At 39.6% G+C, this 21,211-nt stretch overlaps 1 protein-coding gene and 1 non-coding gene across 2 annotated transcripts in view; both read left to right on the top strand.

Moving 5' to 3' along the window:
* Window positions 1-21,211, top strand: part of ALDH1L1 (aldehyde dehydrogenase 1 family member L1) — an 84,855-nt gene that overhangs the window by 10,648 nt on the left and 52,996 nt on the right. The window contains exon 2 of the mRNA XM_007985522.3: window positions 18,900-19,049. Within this exon, the coding sequence (XP_007983713.2) occupies window positions 18,923-19,049 (127 nt within the window). The 5' untranslated portion in view covers window positions 18,900-18,922. The remainder of the gene's footprint in view (window positions 1-18,899; window positions 19,050-21,211) is intronic.
* Window positions 19,448-19,611, top strand: LOC119626109 (U1 spliceosomal RNA). Its single transcript, XR_005242293.2, has one exon. It is a non-coding gene; the product is annotated as a U1 spliceosomal RNA (small nuclear RNA).

Genomic DNA, 21,211 nt, shown 5'->3' with positions numbered 1-21,211 from the left:
GTTTTGGGGTAGTTGTCTGCGAAATGGCCATGATTCTGTCGGTTAAAAATTTTTGAAAAAGGTTAATTAAACAGAGTAAAAACATTAGTCCTAGGCTTTTCAGCAGCGTTTTTTATTAGGCCTGAGACAGAAGCACCTTGTTTTTTTCTTTTAATGACAGGCAGAGGTGCATGTTCGGAAAGACCCATGTATTATTTTTTGTTAGTAACTGTTATTCCTGCTATGAGGATAATAATTAAGCAGAATGCTACAGTAACTGAGATTCTCTGTCCAGTATTCCGCTCTGAGGGTACACAGTGCTACTGCAAATAGTACAGCCATTCCCGCGAGCGTGTCATAGTAAATAATTTTCATTAAAAAACGTTTTAATAGTTGGCTTAAAAGGAGAGGTAGAAACAACAAAAAGTATTTGGTGAGGTAGGGTTGAGACTGAGTAAGATGAGTAATTTTTACTTAGTTACTTAACTTGTATGATTTTTAGCTTAAGATTTCTTTTTTCTTTTTTTTTTTTTTTTTTTTTTTTTTTTTTTACATTAATAGGACGTTTTTCTGGGCTGCTAGGGGTTGCTTTCTCAGCTCTTTAGGCTTTGACTTGAGTGTGATGTATCCAGGAGTTGATTTCTGTAACAGATATAATTTAAACTGTAGAAGATAATAAAAATTGAAAAACATTAGGCAAGACTAGAATTTAGCAACAGGTATGCTATAGTTTTTGGAACACAATTTTTACTTTTCAGTTTCCTATTTTTATTAAAAGACAATTTATGGTAGGACTGGTTTGCTTTATTATACTTGGCTTAATTATTTGTGTATAGTGCAGCAAGAATAATTATTTGCTACATAGGCCTTTTAAATCGGCTTTGATGGAATTTTGTTATAGAGAAGGAATTTGAGATAAGACTTATTAAAGCCAAACCCAGCCATGGATTTGTACCATTAAATACTTATGAGATGGGTGAATTCCTTTTCTTTTGAGGTTTTAAGATAACTTGGGGTTCCTGGCCTGTCAGAAAGTGACATTCTTTACTTACCACAGGTCAGAAACCCTGTATGGGGACTGTGCACACAAACTATGAGGCCAGTTTTCCAAGGGTTTCATTGGCTTTATAAGTTAAGTTTGATTCCTTGGAGGAGAGCACACCATTCCAGTCAAAGCCTTGGTAAAATAACCAGTTTTTCCAATTGTATTCTGTTACAAAAGAAAATAGATTCTTACTGCACTGATGCAAACTATAGTGTTGTCATTTAAGAACACATACCCTAGAACTTAAAGTATAATAAAAAATTTAAAAAATAAAAAAGAGCACTTATAACTAGTTTTTAAATTCTAGAGGAACTAGGCAAAGAAAAAAAACACACTTTAAATTCTATTTACAGGAGTATACTTTACTTAGTTGTTAAAGGCTGTAGCTAGCTTAAGACCAGTCTTCTTGACTCTGAAAAATAAGATAAAGATTAGCAGCATTCTAAGGAAAAGGTAAAAACTTGTTTTTGTTTTTTATTAGTTTAGTGCATTTTATTAACTTTTATTTTGCTCGATATTTACAAACATTTTAGCTTTTTATGAGTTCTGTATGTTTTGTTTGTTGTTGTGTTGTTGCAGTTGTGAGAAACCTGCCTTTGAGAGCGCTTGTTAAAGTTTCACAGCTTGAATATAAACCATGTTTTGAAGATAATTAAAACAAAATAAAAATTGTCTGTAAATAACAAAATGTCTAGCTTGGATACAGTTAGAAACACAATTGACAAAGAAATTTAGTTATTTTTGTGGTTTACAGTAACCCTGGGCCGGGCGCGGTGGCTCAAGCCTGTAATCCCAGCACTTTGGGAGGCCGAGACTGGTGGATCATGAGGTCAGGAGATTGAGACCATCCTGGCTAACACGGTGAAACCCCGTCTCTACTAAAAAAATACAAAAAACTAACCGGGCGAGGTGGTGAGTGCCTATAGTCCCAGCTACTCGGGAGGCTGAGGCAGGAGAATGGCCTAAACCCGGGAGGCGGAGCTTGCAGTGAGCTGAGATCCAGCCACTGCACTCCAGCCTGGGCGACAGAGTGAGACTCCATCTCAAAAAAAAAAAAAAAAAAAAAAAAATACAGTAACCCAACATAACAACTTTAATTGTGATTAATAGCACATATTTAGACATAAGAACCTTAGACATCCCATACAGTTTTGGAACATATGTTAACATTATTCCTTAAAATATAACCTATTAGACATTATTTTGGAAACTTTATGTTGCTAAATAATTCTGTTTACCTCTCTTTGGATGGGTTAGGGGTTTTGTGCAGCACTGAAAAGCCAGGGGTCAGGAAAGACAACCTCAAGACTAAAGTTTGATTTAGGGAAGGCTGTTAAATATGTTTAAAATGTAAAACCCTTGATATTATAAAATAGAATTTTAGATTACTATAAGTTTTTATTTTTCTGTTTGTTTTGTTTTTTTTGCTAAAATAATGAGATAACAATCTGGAAAAGCAAAAGCCATTTATTAGCCTTTTGTATTACATGAAAATTTTGTTTAAGAGAGAAAGTTAAATTTTACCCTTTCATTAGTTTGCTATTGTTAACCTTAATTTTAATGAAACCTTATAGATAATTTTATTTAATTTTAATGAGTTTGACCATGAAGTGAGATTTTTATATACCCATTATAACCCTTGACAAGTTTTGCTAAAGAGTAGATTAGCATTTTAAGAAAAGCTTGTGGTGCTTTTATTTTAGTGTTTAATTTACAGAAAATAAAAACATATAATACCCTTTTGAGTTTAGTTAATGTGTTTACACACAGAGTTCTCTTTGCAGAATTAATTTTTACAATGTTTTTACAATTTGTTTAACCTTTCACTTTATTTTATTTAATTTTAAGACAATTTATTATTCTTCAGCAAAATGTACATTTTTATGCCTTTTTATAATTTTTAACTAAAAACACTTTTTTCTGTTTTTATACACCTTGCATGCAAATCCACGTTTAGCAGTTTTAATTACGTTATAATGGTAACTTTTAGCAATTTTTCACTTTAATGTAAAACATGTTAAGTTTTTTTGTGTGTGACTTGAAACTAAAAACACTGACACATTTTGTAATTTGGGCAAAGTAGCTCTGAAATATAATGCTGGTTTTTTCTATTTTAAACACTTGGGTAAAATCGCAAGCTGAGTGCTTAGGTAGAAATAAGTAACTAATGAACAGGTGGGAACAAAGTTTAGTTGGGCAATACTCTTTATGATACTGACAGGTGAAGGCTTACTAGTTTTAAAAGTGCTGGCTTTATTTTTGTAGTCACAGAGTATTTTTGTAGTCTAAAGGCAAGGCTTACCCAGCTTCTGGCTCCCACATGAACATTATTTATTTAGTATGCCAGCTTTTTCTTAAGGTGCACTAGCCACTGAGGATATTTTTACTGGTGGGAACTGAGATTTTCTAGACACGTAAATTAGCTGCCAATTGTGGTTTATCTTAGGGACATGTTTATAGAGACAGTATTCTTACTTAGCTTGCATTCTAAATTTTGTTCGCTTATTATCTTGTTAAAGCGATGAATATGTTTGTACAATGAAGACAACGGTTTTTTTGCCTTTTTAGGTTACAGCTTCAGCATGAGAATTGTACTTTGACACAGAAAATCAGGTCTATAAGTGAAATATAATAAAGTGTTCTGAAAAGAAGGAGACTACCTTACAACCCCAAGAGAAAAATATGTGGTACTAAGCCCTGGTTCCTTTTTTCCTTATTGTTTTATCATTTTTTTAGAACTTTGGGAACTAAAATATTTTTGTTTAAATGCTGAATTTATAAATTGAAACAGATTCTTAGGTTTTGTTATAAAGGCAAAGTAATAATACTTCTATGTATTTTATAGAGTTATAGAATATAATAACTTGAATTTATGGTTGGATTTGACTGAACCTACGTAGATACTAATCTGAGTGACTCATATCTAGAAAATGTGCAATATTTTAAGTATAAAAAATTAAACTGGACTAGTTTGCTTTTGTTTTATAGTATAAATGAAAATGACTCAAACTAATTGTCTGAGCAGACATTATGAATGAAAGATATATTTTAGAGCTATATGACTGAGGGACATTTTAACTTGAATTCCTCAGTGGCAAAAGAGGTGTATAAACTAATGCTAGTGTATACACTACTAAAGTGCCAACTTATGTAACATTTTTTAATTTAATTTTTAAAATGAAAGATTTTTTTTTTTCACTGTGAAGGGCAGTAACATTACATTTTCTCCATGGGTACAAGTGAATGATTTATTTAGTATATTGACATACTTAACTACTAGCATTTTGAGGAAGCTGGATTTGATATAAATTTATTTTGAAAAACATGGTTTATGAAATTTTATAATAAAATTATTAATAAAGACATTGTTCAGTTTCTATAAACATTGAATGTGAATATCTGTTGTCACAGTTTTAAATGTCAAAGAAAAGCCTTCAAAAATTAATATAGTGAGGCCGGATATGTTGGCTCACGCCCGTAATCCCAGCACTTTGGGAGGCCAAGGCAGGCAGATCACCCGAGGTCAGGAGTTCCAGACCAGCCTGGCTAACATGGTGAAACCCCATTTCTACTAAAAATACAAAAAATTAGCCAGGCGTGGTGGTATGTGCCTGTAATTCCAGCTACTCAGGAGGCTGAGGCAGGAGAATTGCTTGAACCTGGGAGACGGAGGTTGCACTGAGCCAAGATTGTGCCATTGCACTCCAGCCTGGGCAACAAGAGTGAAACTCTGTCTCAGAAAAAAAAAAAAATTAATATAGTGATAATATACGTGTTCTGTGTTTGCTATCAAAGACCAAGAACAATGCCTAGATTGATCCCTTAAGTAATTAAATTTTGAACTGTGCAATACAGTTTAGCATGTCTTTGGAAAACAATGTCAGAGCTGGAGAAATACCTAAGAATTAAAACTTAAACCATAAATAGTACTAGTATATCTTAGCACAGCTAAGTAGGACATCTAATGAAAGCACGCACACATAATAAAAAACCCAAGATTTTGCTTTAACAGAGGAATAAAGTAAAATGGCAATATACACAGTATTACTTTGCTTAATATTTTCCTTAAAAATATTTGATTTAGGCTGGGCATGGTGGCTCACACCTGTAATCCCAGCACTTTGGGAGGCCGAGGCAGACAGACACAAGGTCAGGAGATCAGGAGATTGTGACCACCCTGACCAACGTGGTGAAACCCCGTGTCCACTAAAAATACAAAAATTAGCTGAGGGTGGTGGTGCACACCTGTAGTACCAACCACTCAGGAGGCTGAGGAAGGAGAATCACTTGAACCCGGGAGGCGGAGGTTGCAGTGAGCCGAGATTGTGCCATTGCACTCCAGCCTGGCGACAGAGCAAGACTCCGTCTCAAAAATAAATAAATAAATAAACAAACAAACAAATAAATAAGATGCATTTAATCGCTTATTTTTCTTAGGCCAATTAATTACTCAGAGCTCCTTTTAATAGACACTGCACTCATAACGTATATATAGCCACACAGACAACCGGAAGAAGATCCAGTAGTTATAAGATTTACATTTGCTAATTTTTTAAATTGGATTATTGGCCTCCGGATGAGGCCCTTTAAGAACAGGGCTAGGAAAACAATTTTCAGGGCCTAATAAACAAGCATAGCTGGAATACAAAGATAGATTTTGAGAGGTACTTATTCACCTTTAATTTGAGGTGGTCCATAAGGAAAACAGAGATTTTTCCCAAAATGGGATTTGTGGCACCTTTTCTGTTTTCCCAGGGAGTTCCAGGCTACTAGGAGTTATTTTAGGGTTTTTAATGCATGCATTAAAAGTGGCAAGATAGAGTGGAGAAATGAAATTTTGACTGAGAAAAAAACTTTTTTCAGGAAAACCAGATTTATGAAGAGAAAAACATAAAGGTCTTTTGAATATATTTTCTTGGATATCCATTTTAATTAAGCTGAGTGCTCTTTTTTATTAAGGGTAAGGGTGGAGGTTGGAATTATATAAATGTTATGCCAAGTTAAATTAAAGGATTGAGTTATGTGCAGGAATTCACTGTGATAATGAGAGGGATTTTTAGAAAAAGATCCCAGAAGCTGTTCGATCTGCCACAGATCAGACATGGAGAAGAGCCATGAATGTCAGCAATGCCTTTTACCCTGGCCACTTCCCGGAGAGGGAGAATGGCAGAGGAGGTTTCACTGGTTGGAGTAGTTTTTGAACCAGTGGAGAAGGAGGAGGGGTGGGGTTTAAAGTAGAAGAAACCCTGAATATGGGGAACCTTCTGCCAGAATCTCTGAGATGCAGCTAAAGCAGTGTTAAAAGGAAAGTTTATAGCACTAAATGGCTTCATCAAGAAAATAGAAAGATCTCAAATTCACAAACTAACTTCACCTAAAGGAACTAGAAAAACAGAACAAACCAACCCCAAAACCAGTCAAAGAAAAGAAGTGAAAATTAGAGAACTGAATGAAATTAAGATGCAAAAATCCACACAAAAGATCAATGAAACCAAGAGTTGGTTTTTCAAAAAAATAAACTAGATCAATAGACCACTAGCTACATTAATATACAAAAAGAGAAGATCCAAGTAAGTATAATCAGAAATGGCAAAGATGACATTACAACCAATCCACAGAAATTAGAAAAGATTCTTAGAGAATACTGTGAACAAATATATGGACACAAATGAGAAAATCTAGAGGAAATGGATAAATTCCTGGAAACACACAATCTCCCAAGACTGAAGCAGGAAAAGATTGAAATGCTGTAATAGACCAATATTGAACTCTGAAACTGAATCAGTAATGAAAAAAACTAGCAACCAAGGAAAGCTCAGGGCCAGACGGATTCATACTGAATTCTACCAGACATACAAAGAAGTAATGACACCAATCCTATTGAAAGTATTACCAAAAAATTGAAAAGGAGATCCTACCTAACTCATTCTGTGAAGCCAGAATCAGCCTAATACCAAAATCTGGCAGAGACATAACAAAAAAAGAAAACTTCAGGCCAATATCCCCGATGAACATAGACACAAAAATCCTCAACAAAATACTAGCAAACCAAATCCAGCAGCACATCAAAAAGTTAATATACTGGGGGGTGGAGCAAGATGGCCGAATAGGAACAGCTCCAGTCTCCAACTCCCAGCGCGAGCGACACAGAAGACCGGTGATTTCTGCATTTTCAACTGAGGTACTGGGTTCATCTCACTGGGGAGTGCCAGACGATCGGTGCTGGTCAGCTGCTGCAGCCCGACCAGCGAGAGCTGAAGCAGGGCGAGGCATTGCCTCACCTGGAAAGCGCAAGGGGGAAGGGAATCCCTTTTCCTAGCCAGGGGAACTGAGACACACAACACGTGGAAAATCGGGTAACTCCCACCCCAATACTGCGCTTTAAGCAAACCAGCACACCAGGAGATCATATCCCACACCTGGCCGGGAGGGTCCCACACCCACGGAGCCTCCCTCATTGCTAGCACAGCAGTCTGTGATCTACTGGCAAGGCAGCAGCGAGGCTGGGGGAGGGGCGCCCGCCATTGCTGAGGCTTAAGTAGGTAAACAAAGCTGCTGGGAAGCTCGAACTGGGTGGAGCTCACAGCAGCTCAAGGAAACCTGCCTGTCTCTGTAGACTCCACCTCTGGGGACAGGGCACAGTAAACAATAACAAACGCAGCAGCTCTGCAGACGCAAACGACTCTGTCTGACAGCTTTGAAGAGAGCAGTGGATCTCCCAACACGGAGGTTGAGATCTGAGAAGGGACAGACTCCCTGCTCAAGTGGGTCCCTGACCCCTGAGTAGCCTAACTGGGAGACATCCCCCACTAGGGGCAGTCTGACACCCCACACCTCACAGGGTGGAGTACACCCCTGAGAGGAAGCTTCCAAAGCAAGAATCAGACAGGTACACTCGCTGTTCAGAAATATACTATCTTCTGCAGCCTCTGCTGCTGATACCCAGGCAAACAGGGTCTGGAGTGGACCTCAAGCAATCTCCTACAGCTACAACCTACAGCTGAGGATCCTGACTGTTAGAAGGAAAGCTATCAAACAGGAAGGACACCTACACCAAAACCCCATCAGTACATCACCATCATCAAAGACCAGAGGCAGATAAAACCACAAAGATGGGGAAAAAGCAGGGCAGAAAAGCTGGAAATTCAAAAAATAAGAGCGCATCTCCCCCGGCAAAGGAGCGCAGCTCATCGCCAGCAACGGATCAAAGCTGGACGGAGAATGACTTCGACGAGATGAGAGAAGAAGGCTTCAGTCCATCAAATTTCTCAGAGCTAAAGGAGGAATTACGTACCCAGCGCAAAGAAACTAAAAATCTTGAAAAAAAAGTGGAAGAATTGATGGCTAGAGTAATTAATGCAGAGAAGCTCACAAATGAAATGAAAGAGACGAAAACCATGGCACGAGAAATACGTGACAAATGCACAAGCTTCAGTAACCGACTCGATCAACTGGAAGAAAGAATGTCAGCGATTGAGGATCAAATGAATGAAATGAAGCGAGAAGAGAAACCAAAAGAAAAAAGGAGAAAAAGAAATGAACAAAGCCTGCAAGAAGTATGGGATTATGTAAAAAGACCAAATCTACGTCTGATTGGGGTACCTGAAAGTGAGGGGGAAAATGGAACCAAGTTGGAAAACACTCTTCAGGATATCATCCAGGAGAACTTCCCCAACCTAGTAGGGCAGGCCAACATTCAAATCCAGGAAATACAGAGAACGCCACAAAGATACTCCTCGAGAAGAGCAACTCCAAGACACATAATTGCCAGATTCACCAAAGTTGAAATGAAGGAAAAAATCTTAAGGGCAGCCAGAGAGAAAGGTCAGGTTACCCACAAAGGGAAGCCCATCAGACTAACAGCAGATCTCTCAGCAGAAACTCTTCAAGCCAGAAGAGAGTGGGGGCCAATATTCAACATTCTTAAAGAAAAGAATTTTAAACCCAGAATTTTATATCCAGCCAAACTAAGTTTCATAAGTGAAGGAGAAATAAAATCCTTTACAGATAAGCAAATGCTTAGAGATTTTGTCACCACTAGGCCTGCCTTACAAGAGACCCTGAAGGAAGCACTAAACATGGAAAGGAACAACCGGTACCAGCCATTGCAAAAACATGCCAAAATGTAAAGACCATCAAGGCTAGGAAGAAACTGCATCAACTAACAAGCAAAATAACCAGTTAATATCATAATGGCAGGATCAAGTTCACACATAACAATCTTAACCTTAAATGTAAATGGACTAAATGCTCCAATTAAAAGACACAGACTGGCAAACTGGATAGAGTCAAGACCCATCAATCTGCTGTATTCAGGAGACCCATCTCACATGCAGAGACATACATAGGCTCAAAATAAAGGGATGGAGGAAGATTTACCAAGCAAATGGAGAACAAAAAAAAGCGGGGGTTGCAATACTAGTCTCTGATAAAACAGACTTTAAACCATCAAAGATCAAAAGAGACAAAGAAGGCCATTACATAATGGTAAAGGGATCAATTCAACAGGAAGAGCTAACTATCCTAAATATATATGCACCCAATACAGGAGCACCCAGATTCATAAAGCAAGTCCTTAGAGACTTACAAAGAGACTTAGACTCCCATACAATAATAATGGGAGACTTCAACACTCCACTGTCAACATTAGACAGATCAACGAGACAGAAAGTTAACAAGGATATCCAGGAATTGAACTCATCTCTGCAGCAAGCAGACCTAATAGACATCTATAGAACTCTCCACCCCAAATCAACAGAATATACATTCTTCTCAGCACCACATCGTACTTACTCCAAAATTGACCACGTAATTGGAAGTAAAGCACTCCTCAGCAAATGTACAAGAACAGAAATTATAACAAACTGTCTCTCAGACCACAGTGCAATCAAATTAGAACTCAGGACTAAGAAACTCAATCAAAACCGCTCAACTACATGGAAACTGAACAACCTGCTCCTGAATGACTACTGGGTACATAACGAAATGAAGGCAGAAATAAAGATGTTCTTTGAAACCAATGAGAACAAAGATACAACATACCAGAATCTCTGGGACACATTTAAAGCGGTGTGTAGAGGGAAATTTATAGCACTAAATGCCCACAAGAGAAAGCAGGAAAGATCTAAAATTGACACTCTAACATCGCAATTAAAAGAACTAGAGAAGCAAGAGCAAACACATTCAAAAGCTAGCAGAAGGCAAGAAATAACTAAGATCAGAGCAGAACTGAAGGAGATAGAGACACAAAAAACCCTCCAAAAAATCAATGAATCCAGGAGTTGGTTTTTTGAAAAGATCAACAAAATTGACAGACCACTAGCAAGACTAATAAAGAAGAAAAGAGAGAAGAATCAAATCGACGCAATTAAAAATGATAAAGGGGATATCACCACCGACCCCACAGAAATACAAACTACCATCAGAGAATACTATAAACACCTCTACGCAAATAAACTGGAAAATCTAGAAGAAATGGATAATTTCCTGGACACTTACACTCTTCCAAGACTAAACCAGGAAGAAGTTGAATCCCTGAATAGACCAATAGTAGGCTCTGAAATTGAGGCAATAATTAATAGCCTACCAACCAAAAAAAGTCCAGGACCAGATGGATTCACAGCTGAATTCTACCAGAGGTACAAGGAGGAGCTGGTACCATTCCTTCTGAAACTATTCCAATCAATAGAAAAAGAGGGAATCCTCCCTAACTCATTTTATGAGGCCAACATCATCCTGATACCAAAGCCTGGCAGAGACACAACAAAAAAAGAGAATTTTAGACCAATATCCCTGATGAACATCGATGCAAAAATCCTCAATAAAATACTGGCAAACCGGATTCAGCAACACATCAAAAAGCTTATCCACCATGATCAAGTGGGCTTCATCCCTGGGATGCAAGGCTGGTTCAACATTCGCAAATCAATAAACATAATCCAGCATATAAACAGAACCAAAGACAAGAACCACATGATTATCTCAATAGATGCAGAAAAGGCTTTTGACAAAATTCAACAGCGCTTCATGCTAAAAACGCTCAATAAATTTGGTATTGATGGAACGTACCTCAAAATAATAAGAGCTATTTATGACAAACCCACAGCCAATATCATACTGAATGGGCAAAAACTGGAAAAATTCCCTTTGAAAACTGGCACAAGACAGGGATGCCCTCTCTCACCACTCCTATTCAACATAGTGTTGGAAGTTCTGGCTAGGGCAATCAGGCAAGAGAAAGAAATCAAGGGGATTCAGTTAGGAAAAGAAGAAGTCAAATTGTCCCTGTTTGCAGACGACATGATTGTATATTTAGAAAACCTCATTGTCTCAGCCCAAAATCTCCTTAAGCTGATAAGCAACTTCAGCAAAGTCTCAGGATACAAAATTAATGTGCAAAAATCACAAGCATTCTTATACACCAGTGACAGTCAAACAGAGAGCCAAATCAGGAATGAACTTCCATTCACAATTGCTTCAAAGAGAATAAAATACCTAGGAATCCAACTTACAAGGGATGTAAAGGACCTCTTCAAGGAGAACTACAAACCACTGCTCAGTGAAATAAAAGAGGACACAAACAAATGGAAGAACATACCATGCTCATGGATAGGAAGAATCAATATCGTGAAAATGGCCATACTGTCCAAGGTAATTTATAGATTCAATGCCATCCCCATCAAGCTACCAATGAGCTTCTTCACAGAATTGGAAAAAACTGCTTTAAAGTTCATATGGAACCAAAAAAGAGCCCGCATCTCCAAGACAATCCTAAGTCAAAAGAACAAAGCTGGAGGCATCACGCTACCTGACTTCAAACTATACTACAAGGCTACAGTAACCAAAACAGCATGGTACTGGTACCAAAACAGAGATATAGACCAATAGAACAGAACAGAGTCCTCAGAAATAATACCACACATCTACAGCCATCTGATCTTTGACAAACCTGAGAGAAACAAGAAATGGGGAAAGGATTCCCTATTTAATAAATGGTGCTGGGAAAATTGGCTAGCCATAAGTAGAAAGCTGAAACTGGATCCTTTCCTTACTCCTTATACGAAAATTAATTCAAGATGGATTAGAGACTTAAATGTTAGACCTAATACCATAAAAATCCTAGAGGAAAACCTAGGTAGTACCATTCAGGACATAGGCATGGGCAAAGACTTCATGTCTAAAACACCAAAAGCAACGGCAGCAAAAGCCAAAATTGACAAATGGGATCTCATTAAACTAAAGAGCTTCTGCACAGCAAAAGAAACTACCATCAGAGTGAACAGGCAACCTACAGAATGGGAGAAAATTTTTGCAATCTACTCATCTGACAAAGGGCTAATATCCAGAACCTACAAAGAACTCAAACAAATTTATAAGAAAAAAACAAACAACCCCATCAAAAAGTGGGCAAAGGATATGAACAGACATTTCTCAAAAGAAGACATTCATACAGCCAACAGACACATGAAAAAATGCTCATCATCACTGGTCATCAGAGAAATGCAAATCAAAACCACAATGAGATACCATCTCACACCCGTTAGAATGGCGATCATTAAAAAGTCAGGAAACAACAGGTGCTGGAGAGGATGTGGAGAAATAGGAACACTTTTACACTGTTGGTGGGATTGTAAACTAGTTCAACCATTATGGAAAACAGTATGGCGATTCCTCAAGGATCTAGAACTAGATGTACCATATGACCCAGCCATCCCATTACTAGGTATATACCCAAAGGATTATAAATTATGCTGCTATAAAGACACATGCACACGTATGTTTATTGCGGCACTATTCACAATAGCAAAGACTTGGAATCAACCCAAATGTCCATCAGTGACAGATTGGATTAAGAAAATGTGGCACATATACACCATGGAATACTATGCAGCCATAAAAAAGGATGAGTTTGTGTCCTTTGTAGGGACATGGATGCAGCTGGAAACCATCATTCTCAGCAAACTATCACAAGAACAGAAAACGAAACACCGCATGTTCTCACTCATAGGCGGGAACTGAACAATGAGATCACTTGGACTCGGGAAGGGGAACATCACACACCGGGGCCTATCATGGGGAGGGGGGAGGGGGGAGGGATTGCATTGGGAGTTATACCTGATGTAAATGACGAGTTGATGGGTGCAGCACACCAACATGGCACAAGTATACATATGTAGCAAACCTGCACGTTGTGCACATGTACCCTACAACTTGAAGTTTAATAATAATAAATAAATTTTAAAAAAAAAAGTTAATATACTATGCTTAAGTGGGCTTTATTCTTGGGATGCAAGGCTGATTTAACATACACAAATCAATAAATGTGATTTGCCACATAAACAGAATTAAAAGCAAAAACTATATGATCATCTCAATAGATACAGAAAAAGCTTTGGAGAAAATCCAGCATCTCTTCATGATAAAAATCCTCAACAGATGAGGCATCAAAGGAACATACCTCAAAATAATAAGAGTCATCTATGACAAACCCAAAACCAATATCATGCTGAACAGGCAAAAGCTGGAACCATTCCCCTAAGAATTAGAACAAGACAAGGATGCCCACTCTCACCACTCACATTCAACATAATACTGGAAGTCCTAGCCAGAGCAATCAGGCAAGAGGAATAGATAAAAGGCATCCAAATAGGAAAAGAAGAAGTCAAACTAACTCTTCACCAACAATATCATTCTAAACCTAGAAAAGCTTAAAGACTCCACCAAAAGGCTGGTAGAACTGATAAACTATTTTAGTAAGACTTCAGGATACAAAATCAAGTACAAAAATCAGTAGCATTTCTGTACACCAATAATGTCCAGGCTGAGAATCAAATCAAGGTACACAATCCCATTTACAGTAGTCACAAATAAAGTGAAATACCTATGAATACAGCCAATTGAGGAGGTGAAAGATATTTACAGGGAGAACTACAAAACACTGCTGAAAGAAATCAGAGATTACACAAATAAATGGAAAAACATTCCATGCTTATTGATTGGAAGATTCAATATTGTTAAAATGTCCATAAAGTCTGAGGCAATTTACAGATTCAATGCTATTCATATGAAACTACCAATATCGTTCTTCACAGAATTAGAAAAAACTATTCTAAAATTCACATGGAATCAATAAAAAGCCTGAATAGCCAAAGCAATCCTAAGGAAAAATAAGAAAGCTGGAGGCATCACACGCCCTGACTTCAAACTATTTTATCAGGTCATAGTAACCATAACAGCATGATACTGGTACAAAAACAGACACATAGACCAATGGAACAGAATAGAAAACTCCAAAATAAAGCCACACACTTACAACCAACTGATCTTTGACAAGGCCCACAAAAACAAGCAACAGGGAAAGGATTCCCTAGTCAATAAATGATGCTGGGATAGCTGGCTGGCCATATGCAGAAGAATGAAACTGGACTCTTTTGCCATATACTAAAATTAACTCAAGATGGATTAAAGGTTTAAATGTAAGACCTCAAACTATAAAAATCCTAGAAGAAAACCTAGGAAATACCCTTCTTGACATCAGCCTTGGCAAAGAATTTTTGGCTAAGTCCCCAAAAGCAATTGCACCAAAAACAAAGATTGACAAGTGAGACCTAATTAAACTACAGAGCTTCTGTACAGCAAAAGAACTATCAATAGAGTAGACAGTCTACAGAATGGGAGAAAATATTTGCAAACTACGCATCAGGCAAAGGTCTAATATCCAGAATGTATAAGAATCTTAAACAAATCCACAAGCAAAAAACAAATAACCCCATTAAAAAATAGGCAAAGGACATGAGCAGCCACTTCCCAAAAAAAGATATATAAGCAGCCAACAAAAATATTAAAATGTTCCTCATCACTAATCATTAGAGAAATGCAAATCAAAATCACAATGAGATACCATCTTACACTGGTCAGAATGGCTATTACTAAAAAGTCAATGAACAACAGTGCTGGTGAGGCTATAGAGAAAACAGAACGCTTATACACTGTTAGTGGGAATGTAAATTAGTTCAGCCACTGTGGAAGTTTCTTAAAGAAAAGTTTAGGGATTTCTTAAAGAACTTAGAACTACCATCCATCCCAGAAATCCTATTACTGGGTATATACCCGGAGGAAAATAGATCATTATATGAAAAAAGCACATGCACTCGTACGTTTGTTGTTGGACTATTCACAACAGCAGTGACAGGGAATCAACTTAGGTGCCCAGCAATGGTGGATTGGATAAATAAAATGTGGTACATATACACCATGGAATAATTACACAACCATAAAAAAAGAGTGAAAGCATGTCTTTTGCAGCAACATGGGTGGACTAGAGGCCGTAATCCTAAGTGAATTAAGGCAGAAACAGAAAACCAGATACTGCATGTTCTCACTTACAAGTGGGAGCTCAACATTGAACACTCATGCACATAAAATGGGAACAACAGACACTGCAGACCGGTAGAGGAGGTAGGGAAATGGGTTGAAAAAACTCCGTTGGGTACTGTGCTTGCTACCTGGGTGCCATATATTCATATATCAAACCTGCACCTGCACCTCCACCCCCTGTTTCTAAAATAAAAGTTGAAAGAAAGAGAAAACTACACCAAAACCTGAATAGCACATTTGTTACAAGGAAGTATTTGACACATCAATATTTCTTTTCTTCTTTTCTTTTCTTTTCTTTTTGCCTCACCCTGCCCCGCCCCGCCCCGCCCCACCTTGCCTTTTTTTATTTTATTTTATTTTATTTTATTTTATTTTATTTTATTTTATTTTATTTGAGACATAGTCTCACTCTGTTGCCCAGGCTGGAGTGCAGTGTGGGGTCTCAGCTCACTCCAGCCTCGACCTCCCAGACTCAAGTGATTCTCCTGCCTCAGCCTCCCAAGTAGCTGGGACTACAGGCATGCACTACCATGTCCAGCTATTTTTTTTCTGTAGTTTTTGTAGAGATTGGGGTCTCACTATGTTGCCCAGGCTGGTCTTGAACTCCTGGCCTCTAGCAATCTGCCCACATCAGCCTCCTAATGTGCTGGGGTTGCAGTCATGAGCCACTGGGACTGGTTCACGTCAATATTTCTTACAAACGTAGATTAAAAAACAAACAAAATACCAGCTCTTCAAATTTAAAGATATATAAAAAGGTAATATATCATGATCAAGTGGTATTCATTCCAAGAATGCAAAGGTGGCTTAACATTTAAAAATCAATCATTATGATCCACCACAATAAAATAAAAATCTCATGACCTACAGGAAGAACATTTGGTAAAAGTCAACTCCTTGTCATGATTGGCAACCAGAAATATATTAATAAGACAACTTTCATAATATGCTAGTCTATCTACCAAAATTTCCCAAAGCTAACCAATGATCAAATATTGAATGGTTTCTTCCCAAGGTCACAGGAATGAGACAAGAACTACTATCACCATCTGTATTCAATATTGGCAAGTGCAATAAGGAAGTAAATGAAATGAAAGACTTCAGGATTGGAAACAAAGAAATAAAACCAACATCATAACATGATTATATACTTAGAAAACCACAAAGAATCTACACAGTATGAAAATTTATACATGAAGCAATTAAGGTGCTGGTTAATACAACGTCAATGTACAAAATCAATTGTATTTCTACATGCTAGCAACAAAAAAGACAAACAAACCAATTTTTAAAATGGGTCAAAGAACTCAAATAAACATTTCTCCAAAGAAGGTATACAAATGGCCAAAAGCACATTGAAAGATGTTTAACATCATGATTCAATAGCAAAATACAAATCAAAACCACAATGAAATACCACTTCACAACTACTAGGTAGGTCAGCTACAATAAAACTTTAGGTTACGTATCTTCACCATGACAACAAAAGACATTTTTAAGCTATACTAAATGCAAAGATAGACAAACTGACCAAAGGTTCAAAGATAGATGTATACATGTATGATCCTTTTCAATGAAGAAACTTCTTTTCAGTAACTAGTGCTGGGTAAATTTTATATCCATATGGAAAAAAAATTCTGGACTTCTACCTTACATTGTATGAAAAAATCAGTTCCAGAGGGATTGCACATCTTATGTAAAAGGCAAAACAATAAAGATCTTGAACAACAAGGAGAACATCTTCATGAACTTGGAGTAGGCAAAGATTTTTTAAATAGAATACAAGAACCACTAAACACAAAGGAAATGTTTGATAAAATGTACTATATTAAGTTTAAGAATGTCTATTCATCAAAAGACATCATACGAGGATGAAAAAGTCAAACCACAGAATTAGAGATGATATTTTCCATACACACATCTGACAAAGAACTCATAATCTAGATGATTCAAAAACAAAACAAAAAAACTCCCTTTCAATAAGAATAAAACCACACAGACAAAAGATTTGAAGAGCTGATTCCCACAAAAGGATATACCAATGGCCAAGAAACATAGGAAAAGGCAATCAACTTCATTGGTTATCAGGGAATTGCAAATTAAACCCCAATGAGACAGTTGTATTTTATGTTAGGAAAAGAGCTAAAATGAAGACACAAACCAAGATGGAGAGCACATGGAAGTGGAAACTGGTACAACCACTATGGAAAACTGGCAGCATCTGTTAAAGCTGGAAATTTTCACACCTATGACCCAGGAATTCCTCCCTAAGTACATACCTGACAGAGATGTGTACATATGTACCATGAAGACCATATGCAAGAATCTTTGTAGCATCCTATTTGTAATACCTTCAAACTGGTAACTACCCCAATTCCTTTAACAGTAGAATGAATAAACGAACTGCAGGTCATCCACTTCTGCAGCAATGAGAATAAACTCACTACGACTACATGCAACCACAAAGATAATGTTGAGGGAGAAAATCTGCAAAACACTGTATGATTCCATTTATGTAAGACGAATACATATAAAGGGGATATATATACATATATCAGGCAAAACCATTTGATGCTGTTAGAAGTCCCATCATTCTTGGTGAGTGTAGTGACTAGAAGAGGCTCAAGGGGCTCCTGGAGTTTTTCTCTTTCTGGTGGTGATGACAGTGGTGTGTTCAGTTTGTGAAATTCATTGAGCTACACATCTATGATTTGTGTACTTTATGTATGTATGAAATATACATTACTTTAATAAAATTTTCCCAAAAAAACTTATTTTGGCAAATGGACAAGTTAAAGAAATGTATTAAGTGAATAGTAGTTTAGGTTTTACAGATATGCGTGAGGTGAATGAATGACCAATCTTTGGAGAATATGCATGATTAACTAGGCTTCATTCCACACATCTTCCTTAGTGGAACCCTGTTCCACTTTTCACCACCTTCATCCTCAGGCCTACCCACCCAGGCCCCTTTTCTGTTACAGCTCAGTTGGACAGCCCCTTCGGCAGGGACTCCTCTTGCTCCTTTTGTGGCTCCTGGCTCAGAGGAATAAGCCTAATTTGTAGACTGAAAGCCATTTGAGAGATGTGGCATCTTTCTCATGAACAAGTGTGACTTTACCAAGGTGACTTGACCAAGGACATAGAACTGGTTAGTTACTGGAATATGCTCAAATATATCTCAAACATCTTGACACCCAACATTCCATGCCAGTTTGGAAGGTTTCAAAAGGGAATCCCCTAATTCTACAATCCATATCCAGCTCACCCGCTGTGGCACTGAATATTCTGACATTAGGGATCCACTGGGTCATGTGTACATGTTTCATCTGGTCTCTCTTACAGTGGCAGTCTCTCCTCAGTGGCCTGCCACCCACAGAACCACAGAGGGGATTGGTGTAGAGCAGATCAGGTGCCATGAACTGCCCCGTCTTGAACCAGGGCTGGCTTCTCTGAGACCAGCAATCTCTGTCTAATTGCTGCTTTATTCCTTCCCCAGCTCCTTCCAACCCTCCTGCTACCATGAAGATTGCAGTGATTGGACAGAGCCTGTTTGGTCAGGAAGTTTACGGCCACCTGAGGAAGGAGGGCCACGAAGTGGTGGGTGTGTTCACTGTTCCAGACAAGGATGGGAAGGCCGACCCCCTGGGTGAGTGAGCCAACGGAGCAGGGAAGCCGATGGAGGGCGGCCTGCCCGTCCAGGCAGAGGGGAAGCAGTGGGTGGGAGGTTAGGAGCAGAAGTCTGCAGGGCCTGTGCTCTGGCTGGGTAAGTGGTCTACCTTGAATCCTGCTCCAGTGCCAACAGGCTGCTGGGCTTTTCTGGAATAAAGTGAAGATGCCCTCCCCACCTGATCATGGGGTGGCTTTAGGGTCCTGGAGAAGGGCTGTAGAGAAGCCCAGCCTGGTCCCAGGTCCCACACAGAGCTTCTCTGACCCAGCACCCATGCTTGGGAAGGGTTCCATGTTCTGAACTGGGGGTCCATGTTCTGAAAGGTGGGCATGCGCGGCATCACCATTGCTGGGGCTGCCGTCAAAACACACAGTGCTCTGCTTACCTGGCAGAGGACAGACCATGATCACAAAGGCGGTTTTCCCAGGGTGAGGCTTCTCCATTGTACTCTGGATGTGCTGATCCCTGCAATTTCCCCAAATGTGGGAAACTTGACTGCGTGATGTGTGGTAATGGGGAACTGCATTTGCACTCTCCCCTGGCATTTTAATTTTTTTAAAGAAATTTTTTAAAGAAATGAACAAAACCACAGAGAGTACTGAGCCCACCCTGGGAGTTTCTGATTCAGAATGAGGTGGAAAAGTCAGAATTAGGTGAAATTTTTAACCTGGGACAAGTTCCTGGGAGATACTGGTGTCTCTGGTACTAGGAGAAGCACAGTTTGAGAATCACGGGTCTGGGCCACTGCCTTTGAGCTGGGAACCTCAGCAGACAGGATGCAGGGGCCTCAGCTTGGATGAACAGACCCTCTAGGAACACTGACTGGTCCTTCTCAGGCCTGATGGAGACAGACTGTGGGGCAGGGCTTAAGGATAGAAGGCCAGGATTAGGAAAGGGGGCTTGTAGGTCTGGCCAGGCACAGAGGTGTGGTTTCTTAAGGAACAGCCAGCCTCCCTCAATGGGGAAGTTGCAGCCTGGCCCTAAAATCAGCTCCAACACCCAACACTCGATGCCAGCCAGGGTTCAGTCTTGGACCTGACCACCGGTGACCCATGACACACCCTGACCCCACCACAGCCTGGACCTTACACCCAGCCACTAAGTGACCACTGATCCCAGCTGCTGACCCTGGACCCAGACCAGACCTGGCTGGGACTCCTACTTGACCTTGATCTCAGATGTCCTGCAGCAGTATTTCATTAGTCACTGTTGGACAGCTTTTGCAAGTGCAGTCCAATCTGCTGACATCACATCCCACCCTCTCTCAAAACCACCAGACACCAGGACAGAGTGACAGATGAGGCCGGAGAGGAGGGCCAGTCCCATCAGGGCCCAAACATCACACCAGAGGCTCTAACAGAGAACTGAATACAAAGAAGTGTTCCTTGGGTATTGAAGAGTGGAAGGCAGAGAGCCCGAAGTTATCAGGGACAGTGACTGCAGGAAGCAGCTGCCCACTCTAAGGCTAAGAGAAAGGAGGAAGCTTTAACTACAAAAACTTGGGAGCTTGGGCCTGTAATCCAGGCCTGTGAGGAGGTGTGCTGGTGATGGGGCAGAGGAGGGGCCCTATAGGCTGTATCTGGGCCCGGGGTGGGGTGTGGGGTGTGTGCATACTGAGGCTAGTTATACAGATGATGGAAAAACTGATTTAGCCATTGCTCTGGGAAGGAACAACTGTGGCTGGGATGAAGAAGCTGGGCTGGGGGAGGCTCACCGGACAGGAACCCACTGAACAGAAAGGAGTGAGGATGCCCTTGTTATCCTTCTTCCCCTTATTCCTTCATCAGGGAACAGCTGACAAAGCAGAAATGCCATCTGCAGGGGGGCAGTCCCCATCACAGAGAGAGCAGTAGAGGGGACCATAAGACAGTAACTCAGTGATGGGGATGACAAGGCCTCAGGAGAGGAGCGAGGGCAGAGGTCAGCCAGCTGGGGTCTGGAAGAGGGAGGCACTCAGAGGTCCTGGAGTTCAGCAGAAGTCAGAGCAGGCAGGGCGGTCCCCAGAGCCTCATGCTTGGCTGGTGCGTCTGTCTGTGTTGCCCAGTGGAGACTGGCTGGGGGTGAGGGGTGGCATGGAGAGAAGGCCCATGGGCTGCTCTGCTGGGAAGGCAGAGTTGGCCACATGTGGGTGGGTGATAGAG

This window comes from Chlorocebus sabaeus, chromosome 22, assembly GCF_047675955.1.
Source record: "Chlorocebus sabaeus isolate Y175 chromosome 22, mChlSab1.0.hap1, whole genome shotgun sequence".
In the NCBI taxonomy this organism is placed as follows: Eukaryota; Metazoa; Chordata; class Mammalia; order Primates; family Cercopithecidae; genus Chlorocebus; species Chlorocebus sabaeus.
Note: the sequence above shows the minus strand (reverse complement) of the source record. Positions and strands in the feature narration are given on the sequence as shown.